Source organism: Neofelis nebulosa, chromosome 6 (assembly GCF_028018385.1).
Source record: "Neofelis nebulosa isolate mNeoNeb1 chromosome 6, mNeoNeb1.pri, whole genome shotgun sequence".
In the NCBI taxonomy this organism is placed as follows: domain Eukaryota; kingdom Metazoa; phylum Chordata; class Mammalia; order Carnivora; family Felidae; genus Neofelis; species Neofelis nebulosa.
Window position 1 is genome coordinate 33,222,468 of NC_080787.1, and position 19,980 is coordinate 33,242,447.

General features: G+C 50.7%; 3 protein-coding genes across 7 annotated transcripts in view; all 3 read right to left on the minus strand.

The window, feature by feature from the left end:
- Positions 1 to 19,980, minus strand: part of LOC131515327 (class I histocompatibility antigen, Gogo-B*0101 alpha chain-like) — a 554,762-nt gene that overhangs the window by 159,765 nt on the left and 375,017 nt on the right. The window lies entirely within an intron of this gene.
- Positions 884 to 2,930, minus strand: PSORS1C2 (psoriasis susceptibility 1 candidate 2). The gene is made up of 2 exons (XM_058736112.1): positions 2,807 to 2,930; positions 884 to 1,608 (listed from the first exon to the last, which is right to left on the minus strand). The coding sequence occupies exons 1-2, from the start codon at positions 2,859 to 2,861 to the stop codon at positions 1,253 to 1,255; spliced, it is 411 nt and encodes a 136-aa protein (XP_058592095.1). The 5' UTR covers positions 2,862 to 2,930; the 3' UTR covers positions 884 to 1,252.
- CCHCR1 (coiled-coil alpha-helical rod protein 1) lies at positions 1,475 to 19,766 on the minus strand. 5 transcript variants are annotated; one of them, XM_058736075.1, is made up of 19 exons: positions 19,180 to 19,764; positions 18,856 to 18,922; positions 18,563 to 18,773; positions 16,547 to 16,850; positions 13,985 to 14,148; positions 13,747 to 13,882; positions 13,421 to 13,531; positions 13,073 to 13,222; positions 12,367 to 12,479; positions 12,172 to 12,276; positions 9,342 to 9,454; positions 9,124 to 9,169; positions 8,847 to 8,983; positions 8,536 to 8,724; positions 8,327 to 8,428; positions 6,464 to 6,615; positions 6,179 to 6,350; positions 5,788 to 5,933; positions 1,490 to 1,608 (listed from the first exon to the last, which is right to left on the minus strand). In XM_058736075.1, the coding sequence occupies exons 1-18, from the start codon at positions 19,327 to 19,329 to the stop codon at positions 5,821 to 5,823; spliced, it is 2,535 nt and encodes an 844-aa protein (XP_058592058.1). In that variant the 5' UTR covers positions 19,330 to 19,764; the 3' UTR covers positions 1,490 to 1,608; positions 5,788 to 5,820. The 5 variants fall into 5 exon arrangements, 1 of the variants encoding a protein (XP_058592058.1); XR_009263558.1 differs by lacking the exons at positions 5,788 to 5,933; positions 6,464 to 6,615 and having other exon boundaries at positions 1,475 to 1,608; positions 19,180 to 19,766; XR_009263557.1 differs by lacking the exons at positions 1,490 to 1,608; positions 6,464 to 6,615 and having other exon boundaries at positions 5,796 to 5,933; positions 19,180 to 19,765.

The following is a 19,980-nucleotide window of genomic DNA, read 5'->3' on the forward strand; positions in this document are numbered from 1 at the left end:
CTACAATTATTACAAGACACAGTTGGTCAAAACTACAAATATTGACGATGATTAAACAGAATAAGCTTTTATTTAAGATGCATCTCTTGGGGTGCCTGGGTGGCTCAGTCGGTTGGACGTCTGACTTCAGCTCAGGTCATGATCTCGCGGTCTGTGAGTTCGAGCCCTGCGTTGGGCTCTGTGCTGACAGCTCAGAGCCTGGAGCCTGTTTCAGATTCTGTGTCTCCCTCTCTCTCTGACCTTCCCCCGTTCATGCTCTGTCTCTCTCTGTCTCAAAAATGAATAAATGTTAAAAAAAAATTAAAAAAAAAAAAGATGCATCTCTTAATGAGATGGAAAGGGCTGGTTTCTATTCCCCACTGATTTTTGTTTGCTAGCTCCAGGAAGAGCACTCTCCTCCAGTTCAAGGTGAGCAAGAGAGCTTGGCTTTTCTCTGTCCAGAGGGAGAAGGGTGGTTTGTTATTGGACACCAGTGGAAAATGAAAACATGGTACAGTCATCAGGCAGATTCATTTTTGGAAGGGGTACATATACTTCTGGAAATTGATCCCCTTAGAACTTAGTCCTGCCCACATGCCCCTGGGAAAGTTTTCATGTTCAGCCAGGGGTGTGCAAGCCATGAGCTATTAAAAAGAGACGTAACTTGGTTTCTCATTCTCCAAAATAGGGGTTCCAGAATGGGAGAAATGTGGGTCTGAATGCCCTTGTAATTCTGATAGTTACATTTCTAACTTCCTTCTGCTGAGTTCCACATCCTTATGCATAATTATGGGCAAGCCAGGAACTCATATTACTTCCAGATCTCTGTAGGTTTGTGCTCTGAGGAAGGCATTTCAATATTCAAAGACCTAATCATTGGCAAAGAAGCAGCCTCGATTCAAAATTAAGAAAACATGGGTTTTTTTTATTTTTCCATTTCATGGAAGCGCCGTTTTGGTCTCCTGATAGTTTGCAGCTGTAGGCCACCAGGCGGCAGCAGAAAACACAGTGTGGGGCAGGAGTGGGAAAGAGGAAGTTGGGAAGCAAGTACTGGGGGAGGACTGGACATGAGGTAGGGGTGTATGCTTCAGTTGTCAGAGAAAACTGGTGGGGAAATGTGGGCGGAACTCAAAAGTGGACAGGAAATACTGAGAATTCAGAATTAATTGAAAGAATGAGGAAAGAAATGGAGGATAAATTGGGGAGAACTGAAGGGGAATCAGAAGGGTTCAGATGGGCTTGGAGGGCACTGAGATGCCTCTGGGGAATCCCTCTATCTGTATTCTTCCCGGGGTGGGTCAAGATCTGGCTCCTCTTGAGATCCATGGTCCACTTCAGGAGCAGGTGGCCAGGGGTTTTCTGGAGGCTGGGGTCCTGCTGGCCAGGGATCATCAGGCCGGGGAGGTTGAGGGGGATCGGTTCTTGGGGGATCAGGAGGCCAGACTCCAGATTCAGGCAGGTCTCTCCAGGGACGACTGGGGCCAGGAGGTGGAGGGTCCTCAAAGAGAGGGGGTGCCCCTGGCCAAGGGTCACCAGGGATTGGGGGACCCTGAGGCAATGTTGGGGACCCATCCTCTTCTCCAGCCTCTGTGGGTGGGTGAGAGGGGTGGTCTCCGTTGCCTGAGATGCCTGTGGAGGTGGAAGGAGAAAGGTAAAAGGTGATGAGGGCCAGATCCCTCCTCCCCCAGCTAGAGACTCAGAAGGCATAGCATCTCTGAGATAGATCACACCCTGAGCTGACACCACAAACACATCTCAAAAGTTAACTCACTCGGGGTGCCTAGGTGGCTCAGTCGGTTGAACATCTGACTCTTGATTTCGGTTCCAGTCATGATCTCAGGGTTGGTGCCTTTGAGCCCTGCATCAGGCTCTCCACTGACAGTGCAGAGCCTGCTTGGGATTCTCTCTTTCTCTCCCTCTCTCTGCCCCTCCCTGCTCTCTCTCTCTCTCTCTCAAAATAAATAAACTTTAAAAAGGGGGGAGGGCACCTGGGTGGTTCAGTCAGTTGAGCATCCAACTTTGGCTCAGGTCATGATCTCATGACTTGCAAGTTCAAGGCCCAAATCGGGCTCTCTGCTGTCAGCACGGAGCCCGCTTCAGCTCCTCTCTGCCCGGCTTGTGCTCTCTCTCTCAAAAATGAACATTTTTTAAAAAATTAAAAAAGAAAAAGAAAATAAATTTTAAAAAGTAACTCTCAAAGAAACTTTACACATTTACAAAGTGTATCTTTGATCTTAAAATGACATAAGAACCCTATCAGGTATCATTAACTTGACCAACTTTCTTTCTTTTTTGAGAGAGAGAAAATCTTAAGTAAGCTCTACACTCAGTGCTGAGCCCAGTGCAGGGCTCAATCTCATGAACCATAAGATCATGACCTGAGCTGAAATCAAGAGTCGGACACCCAGCTGACTAAGCCACTCAAGCACCCCTAACTTGACCAACTTTAAATTGACAGGACCTGATATAAGCTCCATCCACCCTGGCTGGGACCCCCAATAGCACGGTCTCTGTGCTGGTCTGTACCTCCAAAGCCATTTACACCTTGGGCCCATGTGGCACCCAGATCCCAGCCTCTGCAGTGACACCCACCCTCTTTCACACAGTCCTCAGCTGTGAAGAATACTTGCCTATACAACTGGATTCTGATTGAAATTGCCACATGGACCTACACCTGAACCAGTAAAAACATTGAGTTACATCACCTTCAACCTCTTAACTCTTCTCCTCACGTGAATACCCAGAATCTCCTCCATCCCTATGCATCTAATTCACCCTCACCTCGCTTGACCATCTTCCAACAACCCAGGTTGCACTCCTGGCTTACCTATGGCATACAGGTAAAGGACCAGGATCCCCAGTAGCTTCCAGTTGAACATCATGTCTATCTCCTGGCCCCCAAAGTTGGGGGTGGGCTGAGTCTAGGTGCCTGGGAACCCCAAGAGACTTTATAGGGGAGGCGGGAGAGGAGGTGTCCAATCTCTGGGGAGGGGCCAGCCCAGTGACACAAGGAATCCCATCAGAACCTAACTGGTCAAACCCGTTTGGAAGGCCATGGCTGATGTGTAACCTCTGACGGTGGCGTCCCTCATTTTAGTACCCCCCCCCCCTCATTTTGGGACCCAGCCACCCCAGCTCTATCAATGATCTAGACCTTGGTCACCCCACCTTTGTTTTCACATCCTCCTCCCTACACACCCTGAAGCAATCAATACCCAGCTCTCAACTCCGTAATCACAAGGACTTCTACCTTTCATCCCTTGGAGCCATTGGAAGCCAAGAAATGGGAGCAAGCCTTGCGTGGGGAAGCAGTATAATTACAGGGGCTGGGAGGGAGGACGCTCAGGGAGGAGCAGGGAGAGTTGCTCCTGTTTAAACACACAGGATGCAGCTGGGATGGTCTCAGCCAGCACCCCGAGCCTCCCCCTTGGGACTCAGTTTTACCCTTGGAACTTCCACTCCCCTCTAGACTGCTTTCCAGCATGTGCCTTCATCAGACACCCAGGGGCCCTCCCAAGCAGTGACATCTGAAGAATTTCATCCAGAAGCCAACTGGGGTGATGGCAGGTGAGAAGTATGAGGACATTCTGACTCCTTCTCCCCACCCCAGAGCAGGCTCCATCAGTCACAGCCCAGAGCCTTAGGAGGGACCTGCCTCTGCTTCCCCAGTCATCTCAGCCTCTTCCTCCTTTCTCTGGAACCCTGCTCACCGGCCCCTGTGACTGCTTCCCTGGTCCTTGGTGCCAGCTCTCTGTGGCCCCCCACTGCCTGGGACCTTTAAGCCTTGGTCCAAGTCTTGTCGAAGTCTCTCAGAGACCCCCTTAGAACCTCTTCCTCAGGAAAGCCTCCTCTGGTCTGAAGGTCTAGTGAGCTTCTCAGAAAGCCTTCCAAACAGAACACCCTTCCTGCCCAGGCTATTCCCCACCTCATCTGCTGCCTCCTAGTGAGGGACAGTGGTGTCACTTTGAACCCTTCATTCTGCTCCTTCCCCCCCACACTCCCCAAGCCAAGCCCAACCCACCTCCCCATTCTGGAGCCCATCTCTCCCCAGCCCCCAGTACCCTCCTAGCCCCCACTCTTCATCCCTCCCCGCACCCAAACCCCGTCCTCCACAGCCAGCCAAACTAACTCTTAAAAATGTCACCCTAGGGGCGCCTGGGTGGCTCAGTCGGTTGAGCGTCCGACTTCGGCTCAGGTCATGATCTCACAGTCTGTGAGTTCGAGCCCCGCATCGGGCTCTGTGCTGATGGCTCAGAGCCTGGAGCCTGCTTCGGATTCTGTGTCTCCCTCTGTCTCTGCCCCTCCCCTGCTCATGCTCTGTCTCTCTCTGTCTCAAAAATAAAAACATTAAGAAAAAACAATTAAAAAAAAAATGTCACCCTAGGGGCTCCTGGGTTGAATGTCCGACTTTGGCTCAGGTCATGATCTCCTGGTTCGTGAGTTCAAGTCCCACATCAGGCTTGCTGCTGTCAGCAAGGAGCCCGCTTCGGATCCTCTGTCCTCCTCTCTCTCTGCCCCTCCACCCCGTTCATGCTCTTTCTCAAAATTAAACATCAACAACAACAAAAAAATCAGCCTAATTGTGTGGCTGCTTCCCAGCTTTAAATTACTCCAAGGGCTTCCTACTGACTTAGATAAAATCCCCTCTACCAGGTCCTCCCTTCCCACTCGGCCTCTGTGCTTGTCTGTCCTCCGCAGGACTCTTCTGGAGTCCTGCCGGTGTGGCTCCTCTGCTTGCTTTCCGCAGCAAAGCAGGTCTCCACACATCTCCTCCTCAAGGCCTTTCTTGTCCCCTCATCTAGCTGTCTCTCCCCAGTCAGGTTCTATCACATCACTGTATGTGTCTTCTCTTCATGGCAATGCTGCTTTGCCCACTTAGGTACTTGTCCATCATCTGTCCCCCCTACCCTGATGTCAGTGCTGTGGGAGCAGGGACCCACCCATCAAGCCATCACTGCAGCCTCTGAACAACGACACTGCCTTAGCTCTGAGATTCCTGTCAAATGAGTGATGTCTTATATTTCTCATTCCTGACAGTGATTATCTTCCAGAGGTAAAGAGTTGGGTTTTTTTCTCTTTTTCTAGAGAGAGTGCAAGTGGGGGAGGGGCAGAGAGAGAGAGGGACAGAGGATCTGAAGCAGGCTCTGTGCTGACAGTAGAGAGGCTGAAGTGGGGCTCGAACTCAGAAACTGTGAGATCATGACCTGAGCCGAAACCAAGTGTCAGACGCTAAACCGACTGAGCCACCCAGGCACCCCAAGAGGTAAAGAGTTTTAAAACAAAAGTTGAGGGGCGCCTGGGTGGCTCAGTCGGTTAAGCATCTGACTTAGGCTCAGGTCATGATTTCACGGTCCGTGAGTTCGAGCCCCACATAGGGGTCTGTGCTGACAGCTCTGAGCCTGGAGCCTGCTTCCGATTCTGTGTCTCCCTCTCTCTCTCTCTGCCCCTCCCCCACTTGCACTCTGTCTCCCTCTCTCAAAAATAAATAAACATTAAAAAATTTAAAAAAAAAAGTTGAGAATAAAGAAAACCTGGAGCTTCTCAAAAAACTTCCCAAGCAGCCCAGGAAAAGGGGTTTTGAAAAAGGCACCATCTAGAGAAATAGCTATGAGGGACTCCTCATATTTTCTGGAAAGCAATGGCTGCTGGGAGAATTCCCTTCCATTCCCAGAGACAACATGGCTCCTACTGTATTCATCTTTATTGTGCTACAGAAGAATTCACAGACATCTTGGTAGCTCGTGTCCATGAGGGCAGCTGGCTGACCTCCCTACCCCACCCCACTTCTCCAAGATCCTTCCCGCCCACCTTGAGCCCCCCGCTGCTCAGAGTGCCCGCTGCTCAGAGGCAGACTGGAGGAGGATAGTTCTGGTTGTCTCCTTGAGAAACAGCTTCCTCTTTGGAGATGGCCTCACTCAGGCCCTGCAGATCATCGAGCAGGACAGAGAGCGATCCTGGGAAAGAAGACCCCAAGGGATAGGAGCCCACCGAGAGAAGGCTGTTGCAACTACCGCGCAGAGAACAGGGCATCGGATGGGAGAGTTATGAGGGAGAGGGTTCTCTGGCCCAAGATAGACATGGATAAGAGAGGTTGTTGGGCCTCCAAGGGTCATGGAGAACAATGCTCATGCATTAAGAGTGTCTGGAGGAAAGACTGCTAAAGTCCCCCTCATGTGTCCCTTCCTACATGGACCATTACCTTTTATGGACTCTCTGCTGGTGGGTGCTACTGCTGGAGGCACAGGTGCTGAAGACCCTGGGGCCCTGGGGCCGGACTCCACAGATTTCCCCTTATCCAGCAGGGAAGGAAGAACTGCCAACAGTCGCTGCTGCTTGTAACGGGAGAGGAGACCCTCCTGCTGCAAGGTGGCCTGGGAAGGAGAGGGTTAAACGCCACCGAGCCCAGGCAGAGCCGAGCCTCCTTCTTCTACACCTCTGCTCCCCCACCAGCTCAAGAAGGGCCCTGGTCTCTGCCATCCCCTACCAGCATAAGGTTCTTGTCCCTTTCTAGCTCCTGCAGGCGTTGGGTCAGCCGCAGCCCCTCCTCCTTCCGGGCCTCATCTTGCAGGCGCCTGAGCTCCTGGTTCCGTTCCTTTTCCCGGGTGGCTTTGCGCTGCATCTGGCGCAGGGAGACCACTATGTGGAAGCCAGGGCACAGAGGGCACAGGTGTGGGGCAGCCCAGAGGCAAAGAGGCACCATGAGAACAGTACTGGAATGATGGGCAGGAACACCGGGCCCCCAGCTCTATGGCTCAGGGAAGCCATTTATGCTCTAGAACTGTCTCTTCTGTCTGGTGGCTAATGCTCCACGACCCTATGGTCCTGTGAACCCAAAGTACCTTCCCCATCCCTGAACTTAGGGGAAATCTGAATATGAACTGGATATTAGATTTTGTGCAATTAATGTTCTTAATGTGACAATCATATTGAGGTTATGTAGGAAATTTTCCTCCTTGTAGGAGATGCAGCTGAATGGTCATAATGTTTGTAACTTATTTTAAATGATTCCCCAAAAAATGCATGTATCAGTGTATGTGTATATATGGATAGAGCAAATGTAGCAAACGATTAGGAACTGCTGGGCACCTGGCTGGCTCAGGTGGCAGAACGTGTGACTCTTGATGATCGGTTCAAGCCCCACATTGGGTGTAGAGGTTACCTAAAAAATAAAATCTTGGGGCACCTAGGTGGCTCAGTTAGCTAAGCATCCAACTCTTGATATCGGCTCAAGTTGTGATCTTACAGCAGTGAGATGAAGCCCCACGTTCGGCTCCTTGATGAGCATGGAGCCTTCTTGGGATTCTCTCTCCCTCTCTCTCAGTTCCTCCCCTGCTGTCTCTCAAAATAAACATTTTTTTTAATTGAAAAAGATTAATTAACTGTTAACATCTAGTTAGAGGTATACAAGTGGGCATTACGTGACTCATAACTTGTGTAGGTATTTGAACTTTTTCCTAATAAAAAGTTGGGGGGAGGCTCCTGGCTGGCTTAGTAGGTAGAGCATGACTCTTGATCTTGGGTTTTTGAGTTCAAGCCCCATGTTAGGTGCGGAGTACTTAAAAACAAAATCTTTGAGGGGCTCCTGGGTGGCTTAGTCAGTTAAGCGCCCAACTCTTAGTTTTGGCTCAGGTCATGATCTCACAGTTTCATTGAGTTTGAGCCCTGTCTCAGGCTCTGCACTGCCAGCTTGGAGCTTGCTGGGGATTCTCTCTCTTTCTCTCCACACCCCATCCCCATCCCTCCTCCACTCGAGCTATGTCTCTCTCAAAAATAAATAAACATAAAAAAACAAAAACAAATTTGCAAAAAAAAATAAATAAAACACTTGAAAAAAAAATGTTGGGGGTAGACACACACAGGAAAGAACACCATGTAAAGATGGAGACAGAGAATGGAATGATGTGCCTACACACCAAAGACTGCCAGCAACTGCCACAAGGCAGGAGAGGATCATAAAACAGATTGTCCCTCAGAGCCTCTAGTAGGAACCAACCCTGTGTGCATCTTGAGTTCAGAATTCTAGCTTCTCACTTCCAGGGCTGTGAGAGAATAAATGCATATTGTGTTATGGGGAAAAAAAAATTGGGGGTAACTGTTGGTATGAGGTTGGGATGGGTGTTGCCTTTGTGAAGGGGAGTGGCTGGGAGGGGCTTAGGAGGCTCGGGGCTGGTCACATGCCAGTGCTTGATACGGGCACTGGCTACCTGAGTGTGTTCACCACCTGAGAATTTGTGCCATTTCTTGATAACTTCATTATTTGCATACTACCAAAACAGCTTTTAAAAAACCTATGTCCAACACTTCCTGAATCTCCCCAGAAGCCCATGTGCATCCCAGCAAATCTCACCTGCCTTGCCATGCTCCCTCCGAGCCTCATTCAATCTCCTCTCTGTTTCTAAGAGCTGTTCCCGAAGCCTAGTTTCCACTTCAGCCACCTTCTCTTGCAGAGCTGGGGGGGTGGGGAGGTGCAAATCGGGTGTCGGGTGTGACAGGGGGAGCCTTGGTTCTCCGCTCCCCCCAGTCCTCCAGGGTAAACCCATTTCCCCTCCGGCACACCTTGCCCATAGATCTCCTGCTGCTGGGTCAGTTCCTGTCGGAGACTGGCAGCCTCCTGTGTGCTCTCCTGCTGGCCCTGGCGAGCCGCTTCCAGCTGCAGCCCCACACTAGCCAGGGACTCCTGGGTCCGCTGCAGCTCCTGCTCCAGCTGCTGGGCGACCTTGCTCAGCTGCTGCCGCTCCGCCTCCCCTGGGAAGAGGCGGCACTCACAGGCCTCCCCTTGCCAGGCCCCAGCTCTTCCCTCCTCTCCACCCACAAGGCACCCAATTCAGGCCTGTGCTTCAGCCCAGGGACTCCAGGACCAAGAGTACCTTGCTCCCGGGCCTGGCCCACCTCCCGCTGGATGATATGGGCACTCAGCTGCAGTTCTGTGTCCAGGCGGTTCCGTTCTTCCCGCAGCTGTTCCAACTCAAGGCTCACATCTGTGGCCGGTGGGGGTTGGGGGCAGCTGGGGCAGGGAAGACAAAGAGGGGAAATCACCCAGCCTGATCCCTAAGCCCCCATCCCTCCTCAGTCCTCACTGTTTGGGGTCCCAGCAAACAACACCTTAACTCCCTCCCATCCACCTCAAAGTGCCCTAAACTTCACCTCTCCTGGCGCAGCTGAACAAGGGCCAGTTTTCGAGCCATCAGGCCTGGAGGAGAAAAGGCAGAGAACAACAGAGAGGAGTTTGAGGAGGAGAAAAGGGAAGAGGGGAGTAAGGGGAAGAGATTCAGGGACTGGTGGCATGTAGGCAGGGGGACGGGTGTGGGATGAGAAAGATGGGGGAAGACGGCTACAGTGGGTCTGGCAGTTGCCCTACCTACCCTGAACGGTGTGGACTCTGCGGACGGCATAGCTGACTCGGCTGCTGAGGCTGGGAAGCCGTGTGGTGGCCCGTTCCATGTCAGCCACGGTGCTCTGGAGCCAGGTCTGGAAGCTGAGGAAGACATGAGGTTAGCAACACTTCAACCCCACCTCATTCCCAAAAGGACTTGATGTGACCTGTAGGAACAACTTCTATCCTCTACTGCTTAACATGTGGGGAGCAGGGAAGGGCAGAACATAGCAGGGAAAAGAGAAGCTGAAGCCAGGGCTGGAGCACCAACTCTTTGTCCCGCCAGTCACGTCTGAGCTCCTCAACCAAATAAGGAAGAAAACCCGAGAGCCTAAGTCCTTTGGTGTATGTTAGATAAAAATGATCCAGTTGAGGAGTGCGCGCCTGGGTGGCTCAGTTGGTTAAGTGTCTGACTCTTGATCTCGGCTCAGGTCATGATTTTGTGGTTCGTGAGTTCGAGCCTCTCATCGGGCTCTGCGCTGACAATGCAGAGCCCTGCTTGGGATCCTCTCTCTCCCTCTCTCTGCCCCTCTCCACTGCTTAACACTCTCTCTCTCAAAATAAATAAACATTTAAAAAAATGATCCCCTTTCTCATAAGGACAGCACAGCTATGCTTGGTCCCCAAACCTACAGTAAGCCTCTCATTTGGCTCCTCGCAATCAGTGTCTTTAACAAGAGCCTTGCAGTAATGAGCAAGAATGAGCTTCATGGGGTCACATACCTCATCTGGACCCAGAGCCCATATACACAGTAGAGTTCAGTACAAATGATCCACACAGGCTACAACGAGTGCCATAAAGCTGGCTCATCTCTAGCTGATTTGGACTTTTTTGCCTGCAGGCACCTAACATGTCTCCTGGCTTTGGTAATCTGGTATTGTATGCTACATCTGGGTATACAGCATTTAGGTGCACTTTTCCTAAGACACAGAGTACATAACTTCCATCAGTTTTCTAAGGGGCCCTCACCCCAAGAAAGCATTACCTGACTGTGTATCTTTTCAAGCAACCTGCAAGGTTTATTTCTCATAACCTAGTTTTTGATCACTGGTATGCATTAGAGATCAAAGCTATTCTCTCCAACAATTCCTTGATACCAGTGAAGGCCAGATACCCATGCTTTATCAGCTGGCTGTGCCCAAAGCAGGACCAGCGTGGTGCACGAAAGTTGAGAAGCCTACACAGCCCCCGCTGGGAGGAGGACCTGCATCTCAGGGCAGGGGTGGAATACTCCAGGAGAGTCCAAGTGTACCAATTGGAAAATAAATGAATGACAAAGGCTGACAGTTATATTCCTAGCAGCACAGCAGAGATCAGTTATCTAAAAAATGGTGTGAGCAGATGCTTCCAACACCTTCTGTGGCTCTTATTAAAGCCATTTTTTTCAAGTTTTTATTTACTTTATTGGGGGGGAGGGGCAGAGAGAGAGAGGGAAAGAGAATCCCAAGGAGGCTCCGCACTGTCAGTGGAGAGCTTGATGCGAGGCTCGACCTCAACCATGAGATCATGACCTGAGCAGAAACCAAGACTCGGATGCTTAACCAACTGAGCCATCCACGTGCCCCTTAAAGCCATTTTCTGACAACGTCTCCAGGCCATCTAGAGACTATCTAACAAACCTGGCAATAATCTGAGCGAGGTTGTTTTAAGCCTCGTGGACTTTTTGGCAACCAATCATTAGCAACAACCATTTCAGTGATGTCCTGATGCCAAAGTAAAACCCTGTGTACAGCATACCTTCCCGCTCTCCTGGGGACAGGAGGCCCATGCAGGGAGTTGAATCTGGGGTGGTTCGTTATAACTAGTCTCTCCAATCCCGTGCAAAGTGGAAGTTTTTCATAATTTTTAAGTGAAATTAGTCCCCCAGGTACAAATCCAATAGAAGGTATTTGCTACACCAATATTCTTACGTGATCCATTCAGAACAGCCTCATGGTAATGGTAAACATTTACAGAGTGTAGATGACAAGCTAGGCACTGTGCCAGGAGCACTGTGAGAGCCACCTCAGTATCCCAAAGTCCAAAGCTGAGGAGGGGCTGTTACCCACACAAAGAAAGTATGTTTCTCCTTTAGAGGTCTTTCTAAAGGTTATAAAACAAGAGTCAAGAAGCAAAATCCTAGGAAGTTGGTATGAGAGACACAGACTTGCAATTGATTGAAAAGGAAACTGGCATACATTTCAGATGGAATATCAAATAAGCCAGTAGGTGTGCAGCTTTAAAATAAATAGAGGGGCACCTGGGTGGCTCAGTCAGTTAAGTGCCTGACTTCCACTCAGGTCATGATCCCACAGTTTGTGGGTTCAAGCCCCGCATCCGCAACTGAGAGCCTGGAGCCTGCTTCGAATTCTGTGTCTCCCTCCCTCTCTCTCTTTGCTTCTCTCTCTCTCTCTCTCTCAAAAATAAATAAATGTTAAAAATTAAAAAAATAAAATAAAATAAAATAGACTAAAACGTGGTTCGAACTAAACAGGGCATAAAATTTTAAAGAAAGAAAGATGGAGTATCCACACTCCCCATCCTCAAACAACTCTGAAGGTGGAGATCCTCCCAGGGGAACTGAACTACAGGAGGAAGCATGGCCTCGCCTCCAGCCAAACGTGCACAGGAGTCATAACAAGTGACCTTTGATGAATGTGGAGCAGGCTGCCCCAGGGGAAAACCAGCACAGGGACTTTTCCAGGGCTACACACCTTTAGCCCTGCATCCTCCAATGGCCAGCTCTCCAGCCCCTCTTGCCTGAAACTCTTAACCTCCAAGGTGCCCAGGAAGCTGGGGAAGCAGAAATGCTACTCCACCCACCCTCCACCCCAGACACCTGCTGACAGAATTGGCCACAAGCTTCAGCTGCTCCTCAGCTGTGGCCGTGTGCTGCTGCCTCCGGCGCTGGGCCTCCTGGGCTCGGTTCAGCTCTATCTGCAGGGTCTGGGAAGGATACAGTGAAAAGAGGGGTCCCCTCCCAACTCCAGGGACATCCCTGACCTCCCTCAGCCTCCGCCTGTCTCAGACACAGACCTTGGCGCCCATCCGCTCCACCTCCACCTCTGCGGCCTTGTCCTGCAGGGAGCGCTGCAGGATGGCCTGCTCCTGGCTCTGGGCCACAACTCTTTCCTGGAGCTCTGCCACCTGTGGGAGGAGAGGATGCGGGACAGGGCACAGCTGGAGCGGAAAGCTGGAGGGGGGCACTGGGAATGAAGGGGCTGGTGCCAAAGTCTCCGGGAGAACATCATGCAGGGAGATGAGCCTGGGTTTCTGAGAATGGAGTCTGAGTCCAGGTTTCCTTTCAGAAGCATGTTCCATGTGCCCCCCCCACCCCTTGAGGAACCACCTGTGACATACCCACAAAGACTCACTGCCACTGCCCATGCCGCCATCCTTGGGCATCGTCACCTCCTCCGAAAAGCCATTCCTGACCATCCTACCTAAAGCTGGCTGACGCCATGGTCTCTTTCCGTCACTTATCTTTTACATTTTTCTTTAAAGCACACATAATTCTTTGACATCATCTAATTGTGTGCTTGCCTGTTGTGGGTCCCTGCTCCAGAATGCAAGCTCCCTGACAGTAGTACTTGTCTCTGTTCAGGGCTATGTTCCCAGCACATGGTAGCCACTCAATAAATCTTTGCTGGACAAGTAGCATCCCTCATGTAAGGAGCCAGGGGTTGGGGGGGGGGCGGGTAGGGGGAATATGGAGAGAAAGAGAGCGGGAGTCAAGCAACCTGTCCCTTCAGCTGCTCCATGCATCCTCTGTGCTCCAGCTCCTGGGCCTTCAGCTGTACCATGAGGGCAAACACTTTGTCGCGCCAGCGCTTCAGCAGGGACTGGCACTTCCTAGTGAATTCAGGCTCCAGGGAATCTGAAGGTTGAACCTGCGGGGTGGAGGAAGGGTGGAAGTGTGGGTTCCTGGGGGGGGTGGGCAGAGGAAGGGGGTGGGGTGTCGTTTTGTTTTGTCTGGCCCGACTAAGCAACAAGAGTCACAGCAAGAAGTGTTCACAGAAAAGAAGATCCCAGGAGGTTCTGGCAGCATGCGAACGCCTCCCACACACAGAGAGCCACCAGGGGCCTACCTTCCTGGCCAGCTCCTCCTCCTGCATGGCAAGGATGTGCATGAGGCTTTGCACACGCACCTGCAGCAGCTCCACTGTGGTGTGCAGGCCATCCCGGTCCTCCTGCAAGTGCTGCGTATGGGAGAGGGAGGGCGAGAGCCACCGCCTCTGTAGAACCTCCACACAGGCCCTCATGCAGCAGGCAGCACGCTGCCCCTCGACAGCACTGCCTTCGCTCCTGGGCACTGTGCTCTTCTTCAGGGGGCCACTCCTGTCCCAGGATCTGATCCCTGAGCCCTCCCACCCCATGTCCAGCCCCCACACAGAGGCACCCTGTACTCACTCACTTGCACAGTTTCTAGAAACTCCTGTCGCTCTGATTCCCAGGTCTGGCTTTGAACCTCAGGAGGGACTTGCTCCCCCACATATCTCCTTAAATTCTCAACCAAGGTCACCTGTGCTTCCAAATCTTCTTGGGTCTTGCTAGGGTTAGGGTCAGAATAAGGCAGCAATCGGTGAGGCACCCTGGAGACCCACCACACCCACCAACCACCAGGTCCCCCTTAAGTCCACCCCCCCCTTTACCTCAGCTGCTTCTGCAGCAGCTCAGCCTCCTTCTGGGCCACAGCCAGCTCCTTGGCTTCCCCTGCCCTCCTGGTTTCCAGACTATTCAGAGATTTCTCCAAGCTCTCAGCTTTGTTGGTCAAACTAGAAAGAGCCTCCTGATGAGCCTGCATCAAAGAGGAGAGCTGTGGAGAGAAGAGAGGGCACAGCAGGAGCCAGCTCACTACATCTGGACTTGGTAAATCCACTCCTGCTCAGGCCCTGTCTCTTCACCACTACCTTCTGTGACCTTAGACCACAACCCAGCAAATCACCCAACTGCATATGGCAAAATGGAGACAGTCCTCATTGTCCTCCATCTACCTTCCAATCCATCAGCAGTTCCTGCCAGTCTCCCCCCTTCACTTCTGTCTCCACCGCCACTAACCTTAGCAAGCCACCCTCATCTCTGGCTTGTACAACAGCAACACACTCCTGACCAGTCTTTGAAAGCTTTTGGTGGCTTGGAATGCCTGGGTAGCTCAGTCGGTTAAGCAGCTGACTTAAGTTCAAGTCATTATCTCATGGTTCCTGGGTTCGAGCCCTATGTCCAGCTTGGTGCTGAGAGCCTGGAGCCTGCTTCAGATTTTGTCTCCTCTTCTCTGCCCCTCCCCTACTCGCGCTCTGTCTGTCTGTCTCTCTCAAAAATAAACATAAAAAACAAAAAAGCCTTCAGCGGCTTATCATGGCACAGACAACAAAACCCATCTTCTGCCCTCAGCCTGTGAAGCCTGACCTACTGTGGCCTCTGCCCACGTCTCTGAGCTCGGCTTCTACTGCTCTCCACTGCCCACTCTGCTCCAGCCACAATGCCCTCCCTTCTGCACTAACAAACCAGCTCTTTCCCACAGCGGAGTCTGCCTGAGGCTTGGCTTCCCCCAACTCTTCAGACCTCAGGCGATGTCACCTGCTCAGAAGGCCTCCCTAGGCCCCCTACCACCCGCTCCATCCTACCACCTATTCATCATCTGGAATGATCTTGCTTCCACACAGCTCTCTGCCACACCCTGTTGGAAAGGACTCTGCCCCCTCCAGCCCTATGTCCATACCATGAAGTGATCATTTTGGACTTAAATCACAAAGCTGGTCTTCTTATTTTATTTATTTTTAAGTACGCTCTACACTGGACCTAGGGTTTAAAGTCACAACCCCAAGATCAAGAGTCGCATGCTCTACCAAATGAGCCAGCCAGGTGCCCCATAAAACTGGTCTTTTTAGACATAAAATACAAATCTGATCATGTCATTTCCCTATTGAAAACTTTTCAACAGTTGCACATTGCTCTCAAGGTAAAGTACAAAGTTCTGAACAGGCCCCGAGGCCTCACTGTCCACACACCATCCAGGGCCTCTCTTATCTCCAGCACTCAAGCCCCTCTGGCCTCCTCATATCCCCCATGCTACCAATGTTGCCCAGCTCCCATCACCTCCCCATGTGCCAGCTAACCAGCCAACTCCTATTTAGCACAAATGACAATTTATCATGAAGCATTCTTCATAAATCTAAAGGCCATTTATATTTTTCTTTGAACTATCTCCTTTGTCCATTTTCTGGCTAGATTGCTACCCTTCCCTTGTCAATTTCTAGGCATATGAGGGACATTAGCCTTTTCCTGTGATATGAACTGTATATACTCTTTAATTTTGTAATTTCTAAATTTAATATTACAAAGGCAATGTATCAGTCTTTTAATGGCTCTGGATTTGGATTCATAGGTAGAAAGGCTTCCCCAATCTGAGGTTATGAAGGAATTCACCCAGGGGCGCCTGGCTGGCTTAGTAGGTAGAGCATGTGACTCTTAGTCTTGGGGTTATAAATTCAAGCCCCATGATGGGTGTAGAGATTATTTAAGAAAATAAAATCTTAAAAAAAAAATGGATGACTATAAATTATATTTTAAAAAAAATGAGATTCACCCATGGTTTCATTTCTTAGCATGTCTACTGGTTAGGGTGGTCTTCCCTAACCCCCCAGACCATATTAGGGCTCCCTTGTCCTTCTCCTGCATGGCATTTCTCCCAGTTGCAAAGAATGAATTAGGATTGAATTAGGTATTGAATGTGCATGTCCCCCACTAGGCTGTCAGCCTCACCCACAAGGACTCAGGCTAATTTGCCCTCCCCAGAGTCCTGGCTCCTATCTCAGAGATGGCAAAGAGTAAACACTGAGCAAGGCTTGCTGACTGAATCATCTCCCCTCCCCAGTCCGCCTTAAGACCCCTCTCCCACCCTCCTCACCACCCCCACAATGCTCCCACATGAAGTGGTTACCTGGAGTGAAGTAGAAAGACAAACTACCTCCTAGTGGAAGGGGAAGGAGGGCTTCAGGTGGTGGAGGTCACCTGAGTCTTGGGGGAAAAGTGAAATCTGGATAAAGACCAAAACAGCCAAATCCCTCTTTCCAGATCATCTGCTCTCTCGCCCTCACTGAACATCTCATCACTCCACTGCTCACAGGGCCTGATCTGCGAAAACTGCTGTTTGCTGGGAAGCTTTTGCCCCATTCACCATTGTGAAACTGAACCCTTCTCATCCCCACATTCACCTGCTCTTGGTGCAGCCTCTTAACCTCCTCCAGGTCCCGCTGGCTCCCCTCTTCCAGGTTCTTCCGGACAACCTCAGCCCCAGCCAAGGCAGCACGCAGGCCCTCAGCCTCAGCTTGGCCAGCCTTCTCCGCCCGAGCCAGAGCCTCCAGCTCCATGGCCTGGGCCTCCAGCCTCATCTTCTGCTGCAACGAAGTCTCCCGCAGGACTCGGACCTCCTCCTCAAGTCGCCGCAGCTCTCGCAGCTGCCGACAGATCAGCTCAGCCTGCTGGCTCAAGGCCTGTGACCCCTCTAGCTCCACAGACCTTCAAAGACAGGTTAGCACAAGTGAGACCTGTCTCTGGTGCTGGGAGGGTGGCCAAGGGGACAAATGGAGACAGAAGAGGGTCCCTCTACCCTGTGTGTGGAGATGAGGGGGATGAAGTTGGGCCATGGAGATATCTGCACTTCCATCACTGTTGTCATTTATCATGCTCCTACTAAGCAGATTAGGTCCACTATCAGGGCTCACAGGACCTAAAGGCTAGCTGAGATCATGGAATATGACCTCTGTTGAGAGAGCTCTGTACAGGCAGATGCATTAAACATCAAATGCACACATCATCAGGACACACATTTTGAAATGGAGAGGCTGGAAGACACCCAGAGATTTTTGAATTCTGATTTAAGGGCAAGGAAAAGTCTGAGGAAGTTTCAGAGGAAGAGAGGTTATGGCTTCCAGTATCAATAGAGTGAGACCAGGCATTAGTTAAAAGCATTTATTGAGCGTTAGATATACCATATGAGGAGTTGATAGCACATTGATAAATTACATAGTCTACTGGTATCTTGTAAAGTTTAAACCAGCTTATGTTAACATGGCTCTTGATGCAACTCCTTCACTGAGGCCCAGAACCACAGGATTTTTCTTTCAAAATGACGGGGATCGGGGCACCTGGGTGGTTCAGTCGGTTGAGTGTCCGACTGCAGCTCGGGTCATGATCTCATGGTTTGTGGATTTGAGCCCCATGTTGGGCTTTGCACTGACAACGCAGAGTCTGCTTTGGACTTTCTGTCTCCCTCTCTCTCTGCCCCTCTCTAGCTTGCACACACATTCCTCTCTCTCTCTCAAAAATCAATAAACATTAAAAACAAATAAACAAACAAACTGGCAGGGATCTATAGCCTAGAGACATTAAGTGACTGGCCAAAGGACCCTAGTTGGTAGCCAAACTAGCAGCAGTCTCTGTCTCCTGACCCCCACTCCAGTGTTCCTCTTTTGTCATCATGCTCCTTCCTCTTGAACAGGGTCCAAGGTGGACCCACCTGCAATCCCACTCCAGAGCAAAATGGTAGAATGACATTCCAGTACATTTGGGAAAAGACACACATGAAACATCAAGAACAAGAATCAGAATTTTTACAGACATAACATTGACAAATAGCATGTCCGGCTCTAATGGCAAGCACTCCATCAGAATAAATGCATACTACCATAGAACAGTCTATCTATACTCCTACTTTGCACTTCTTTGTCTTGCCTCATATTATGCTCATTACCTACCGTCGGTTGTTGGTCAATCTACCTCTTCCCTTAGGGTTTTTAGTTCATTGATATCAGTATCTCATTCATTTTTGCTATCCCCATCCAGCACATTGCCTTGTTATTTATGCATTATAAGCTCCAGTAACTGCTTATACAAAAATGCACAAATTATGGAACTAAGGGCTGCAACAGGGTAAGGAATCTATTTCAGTGAAGAAGGGTCAGCAGAGGGGCGCCTGGGTGGCTTAGGCGGTTGAACATCCAACTTTGGCTCAGGTCATGATCTCGAGGTTCATGAGCTGGAGCCCCACGTCGGGCTCTGTGCTGACCTCTCAGAGCCTGGAGCCTGCTTCGGATTCTGTCTCCCTCTCTCTGCCCCTCCCCCGCTTCTCTCTCTCTCTCTCTCTCTCTCAAAAATAAACATTAAAAAAAAAAAAAAAAGGCAGCTCACTGGCAAGAAAACCCAAGGAAAGAGCAACAATGAATCCCTACCTGCCTCTCCGCCCTGGCTCCTGCACATTGCCAGAAACATCCTGTTCCCACATTATCATTTGAGGTCTCTGGTCTGGCCACCTCTCTGAGACATCTTGATGGGCTGGGGGTTGGACCAGGGGAATGTCTGAGACCCAGGTGGGAGCCATTCTTGATAGAGTTGGAAGGGGACGAGCTTGGAAGTGGGATGGGGGAATCAGCCCAGTGGAACCTGAGGAATCACACACAATGACAAAAATGGTCACTTTCCGAGGGAGAGACAATCATCAGTCCCCTTGCCTGGTCCCACTGACCTGAAGGTCGAAACATCTCCACATTACTTGAAGTCTCTAGATTCTGTGTCCAGTCATCTATGTTTTCCTGGACAACAGGAGAAACAAGGACACCCCAGATCAATTTTCAGGCCACCTTCCAAAGAGAAAGCCCTACAATAACAAAATCATAATCCTTTAGTAACTTCCCAAGTAGGAAATACCCGAAGATCACTTGCTTGACCCAACCTGGCTCCTGATAGAACTATGGCAATAACCATCAGGTAGAGGGAATTAACTGAGACAGGTTGAGAAAGAGCTCTTAGGCTTTACTCATACTCTTAGAATTCTGGGCAGAGCCTTTACCCTCCTCCTTAAGTTCCTACAGTCTCTGCTGTTCCTGGTCGGAGGTGAGGAAGGAGGTATGCAGTGCAGGAGCTGTGAGCCCAATCTCCAGAGTTCTCTCCATGGCTCAGCAAGGCCTTCAGGAAGCCCATCCAGACACCACCAAGCCATGACGCCCGGTCCTTCCCTATTAAAGCACTGGCCCAAGGCCTGGCCCCAGATGAATGTGACCACGTGTAGGGCAGGACACTCTCCAGGTCCCCTGGGAATCCAGACAGCCTAGATCCCTTGACAGAAAAACCAGCTTCCTGACATCTCACCCAAATCCTTCTATCAACTTTCCTTAGTTTCTCTCTACTATGCCCTTTGCAGCCATTCCTGCCACCTACCCTCCTCTTTCCAGAGTCCTAGAGCACAAGAGAGGTCTCTTCAAGGTCTCCCCACCCTCCCACCAGAATTCACCTATTTTCTCCCAATCTGGGATTCCTATCACCCTCGCTACAGCCTAATCGGATTTTTTCCTGAAGGAATTATTCCGATCCCTTACTCCCCCCTCATCTCCCACTTGCTTCCCTGCACTCTAGCAGGTTCTCAGTTCTCGCTCCACCCCATCCCCTCCCCCTCTCCCCGCCCCCCCCCCCCCCCCCCGCCTCTCCTACAGATACCCGAGTCTACCCTCCTGGACCCTGAACTCTAAGGCCATTCGGGCCACCTCATCTGTTCCTTTACCTGGTCCCTGTACCCCTCTTCCCCTGTAGACCCCTGAACCCACCCCCATACCCCCTCTCGACCCCCTCCCGCCCCCAACTGACACTTCCTGAA

Bases quoted from the DNA above. Each gene is read 5' to 3' on its own strand.
- PSORS1C2 (XM_058736112.1), bottom strand. From the start codon at position 2,861: ATGATGTTCAACTGGAAGCTACTGGGGATCCTGGTCCTTTACCTGTAT. The intron at 1,609-2,806 runs GTAAGCCAGGAG...CCACCTCCACAG, and splicing joins CCTTTACCTGTATGCCATAG to GCATCTCAGGCAACGGAGAC.
- CCHCR1 (XM_058736075.1), bottom strand. From the start codon at position 19,329: ATGGCTTGGTGGTGTCTGGATGGGCTTCCTGAAGGCCTTGCTGAGCCA. The intron at 9,455-12,171 runs GTGTCTGGGGTG...TGTCTTCCTCAG, and splicing joins GTGGCCAATTCTGTCAGCAG to CTTCCAGACCTGGCTCCAGA. The intron at 8,984-9,123 runs GTGAAGTTTAGG...TCCCTGCCCCAG, and splicing joins GTTCAGCTGCGCCAGGAGAG to CTGCCCCCAACCCCCACCGG.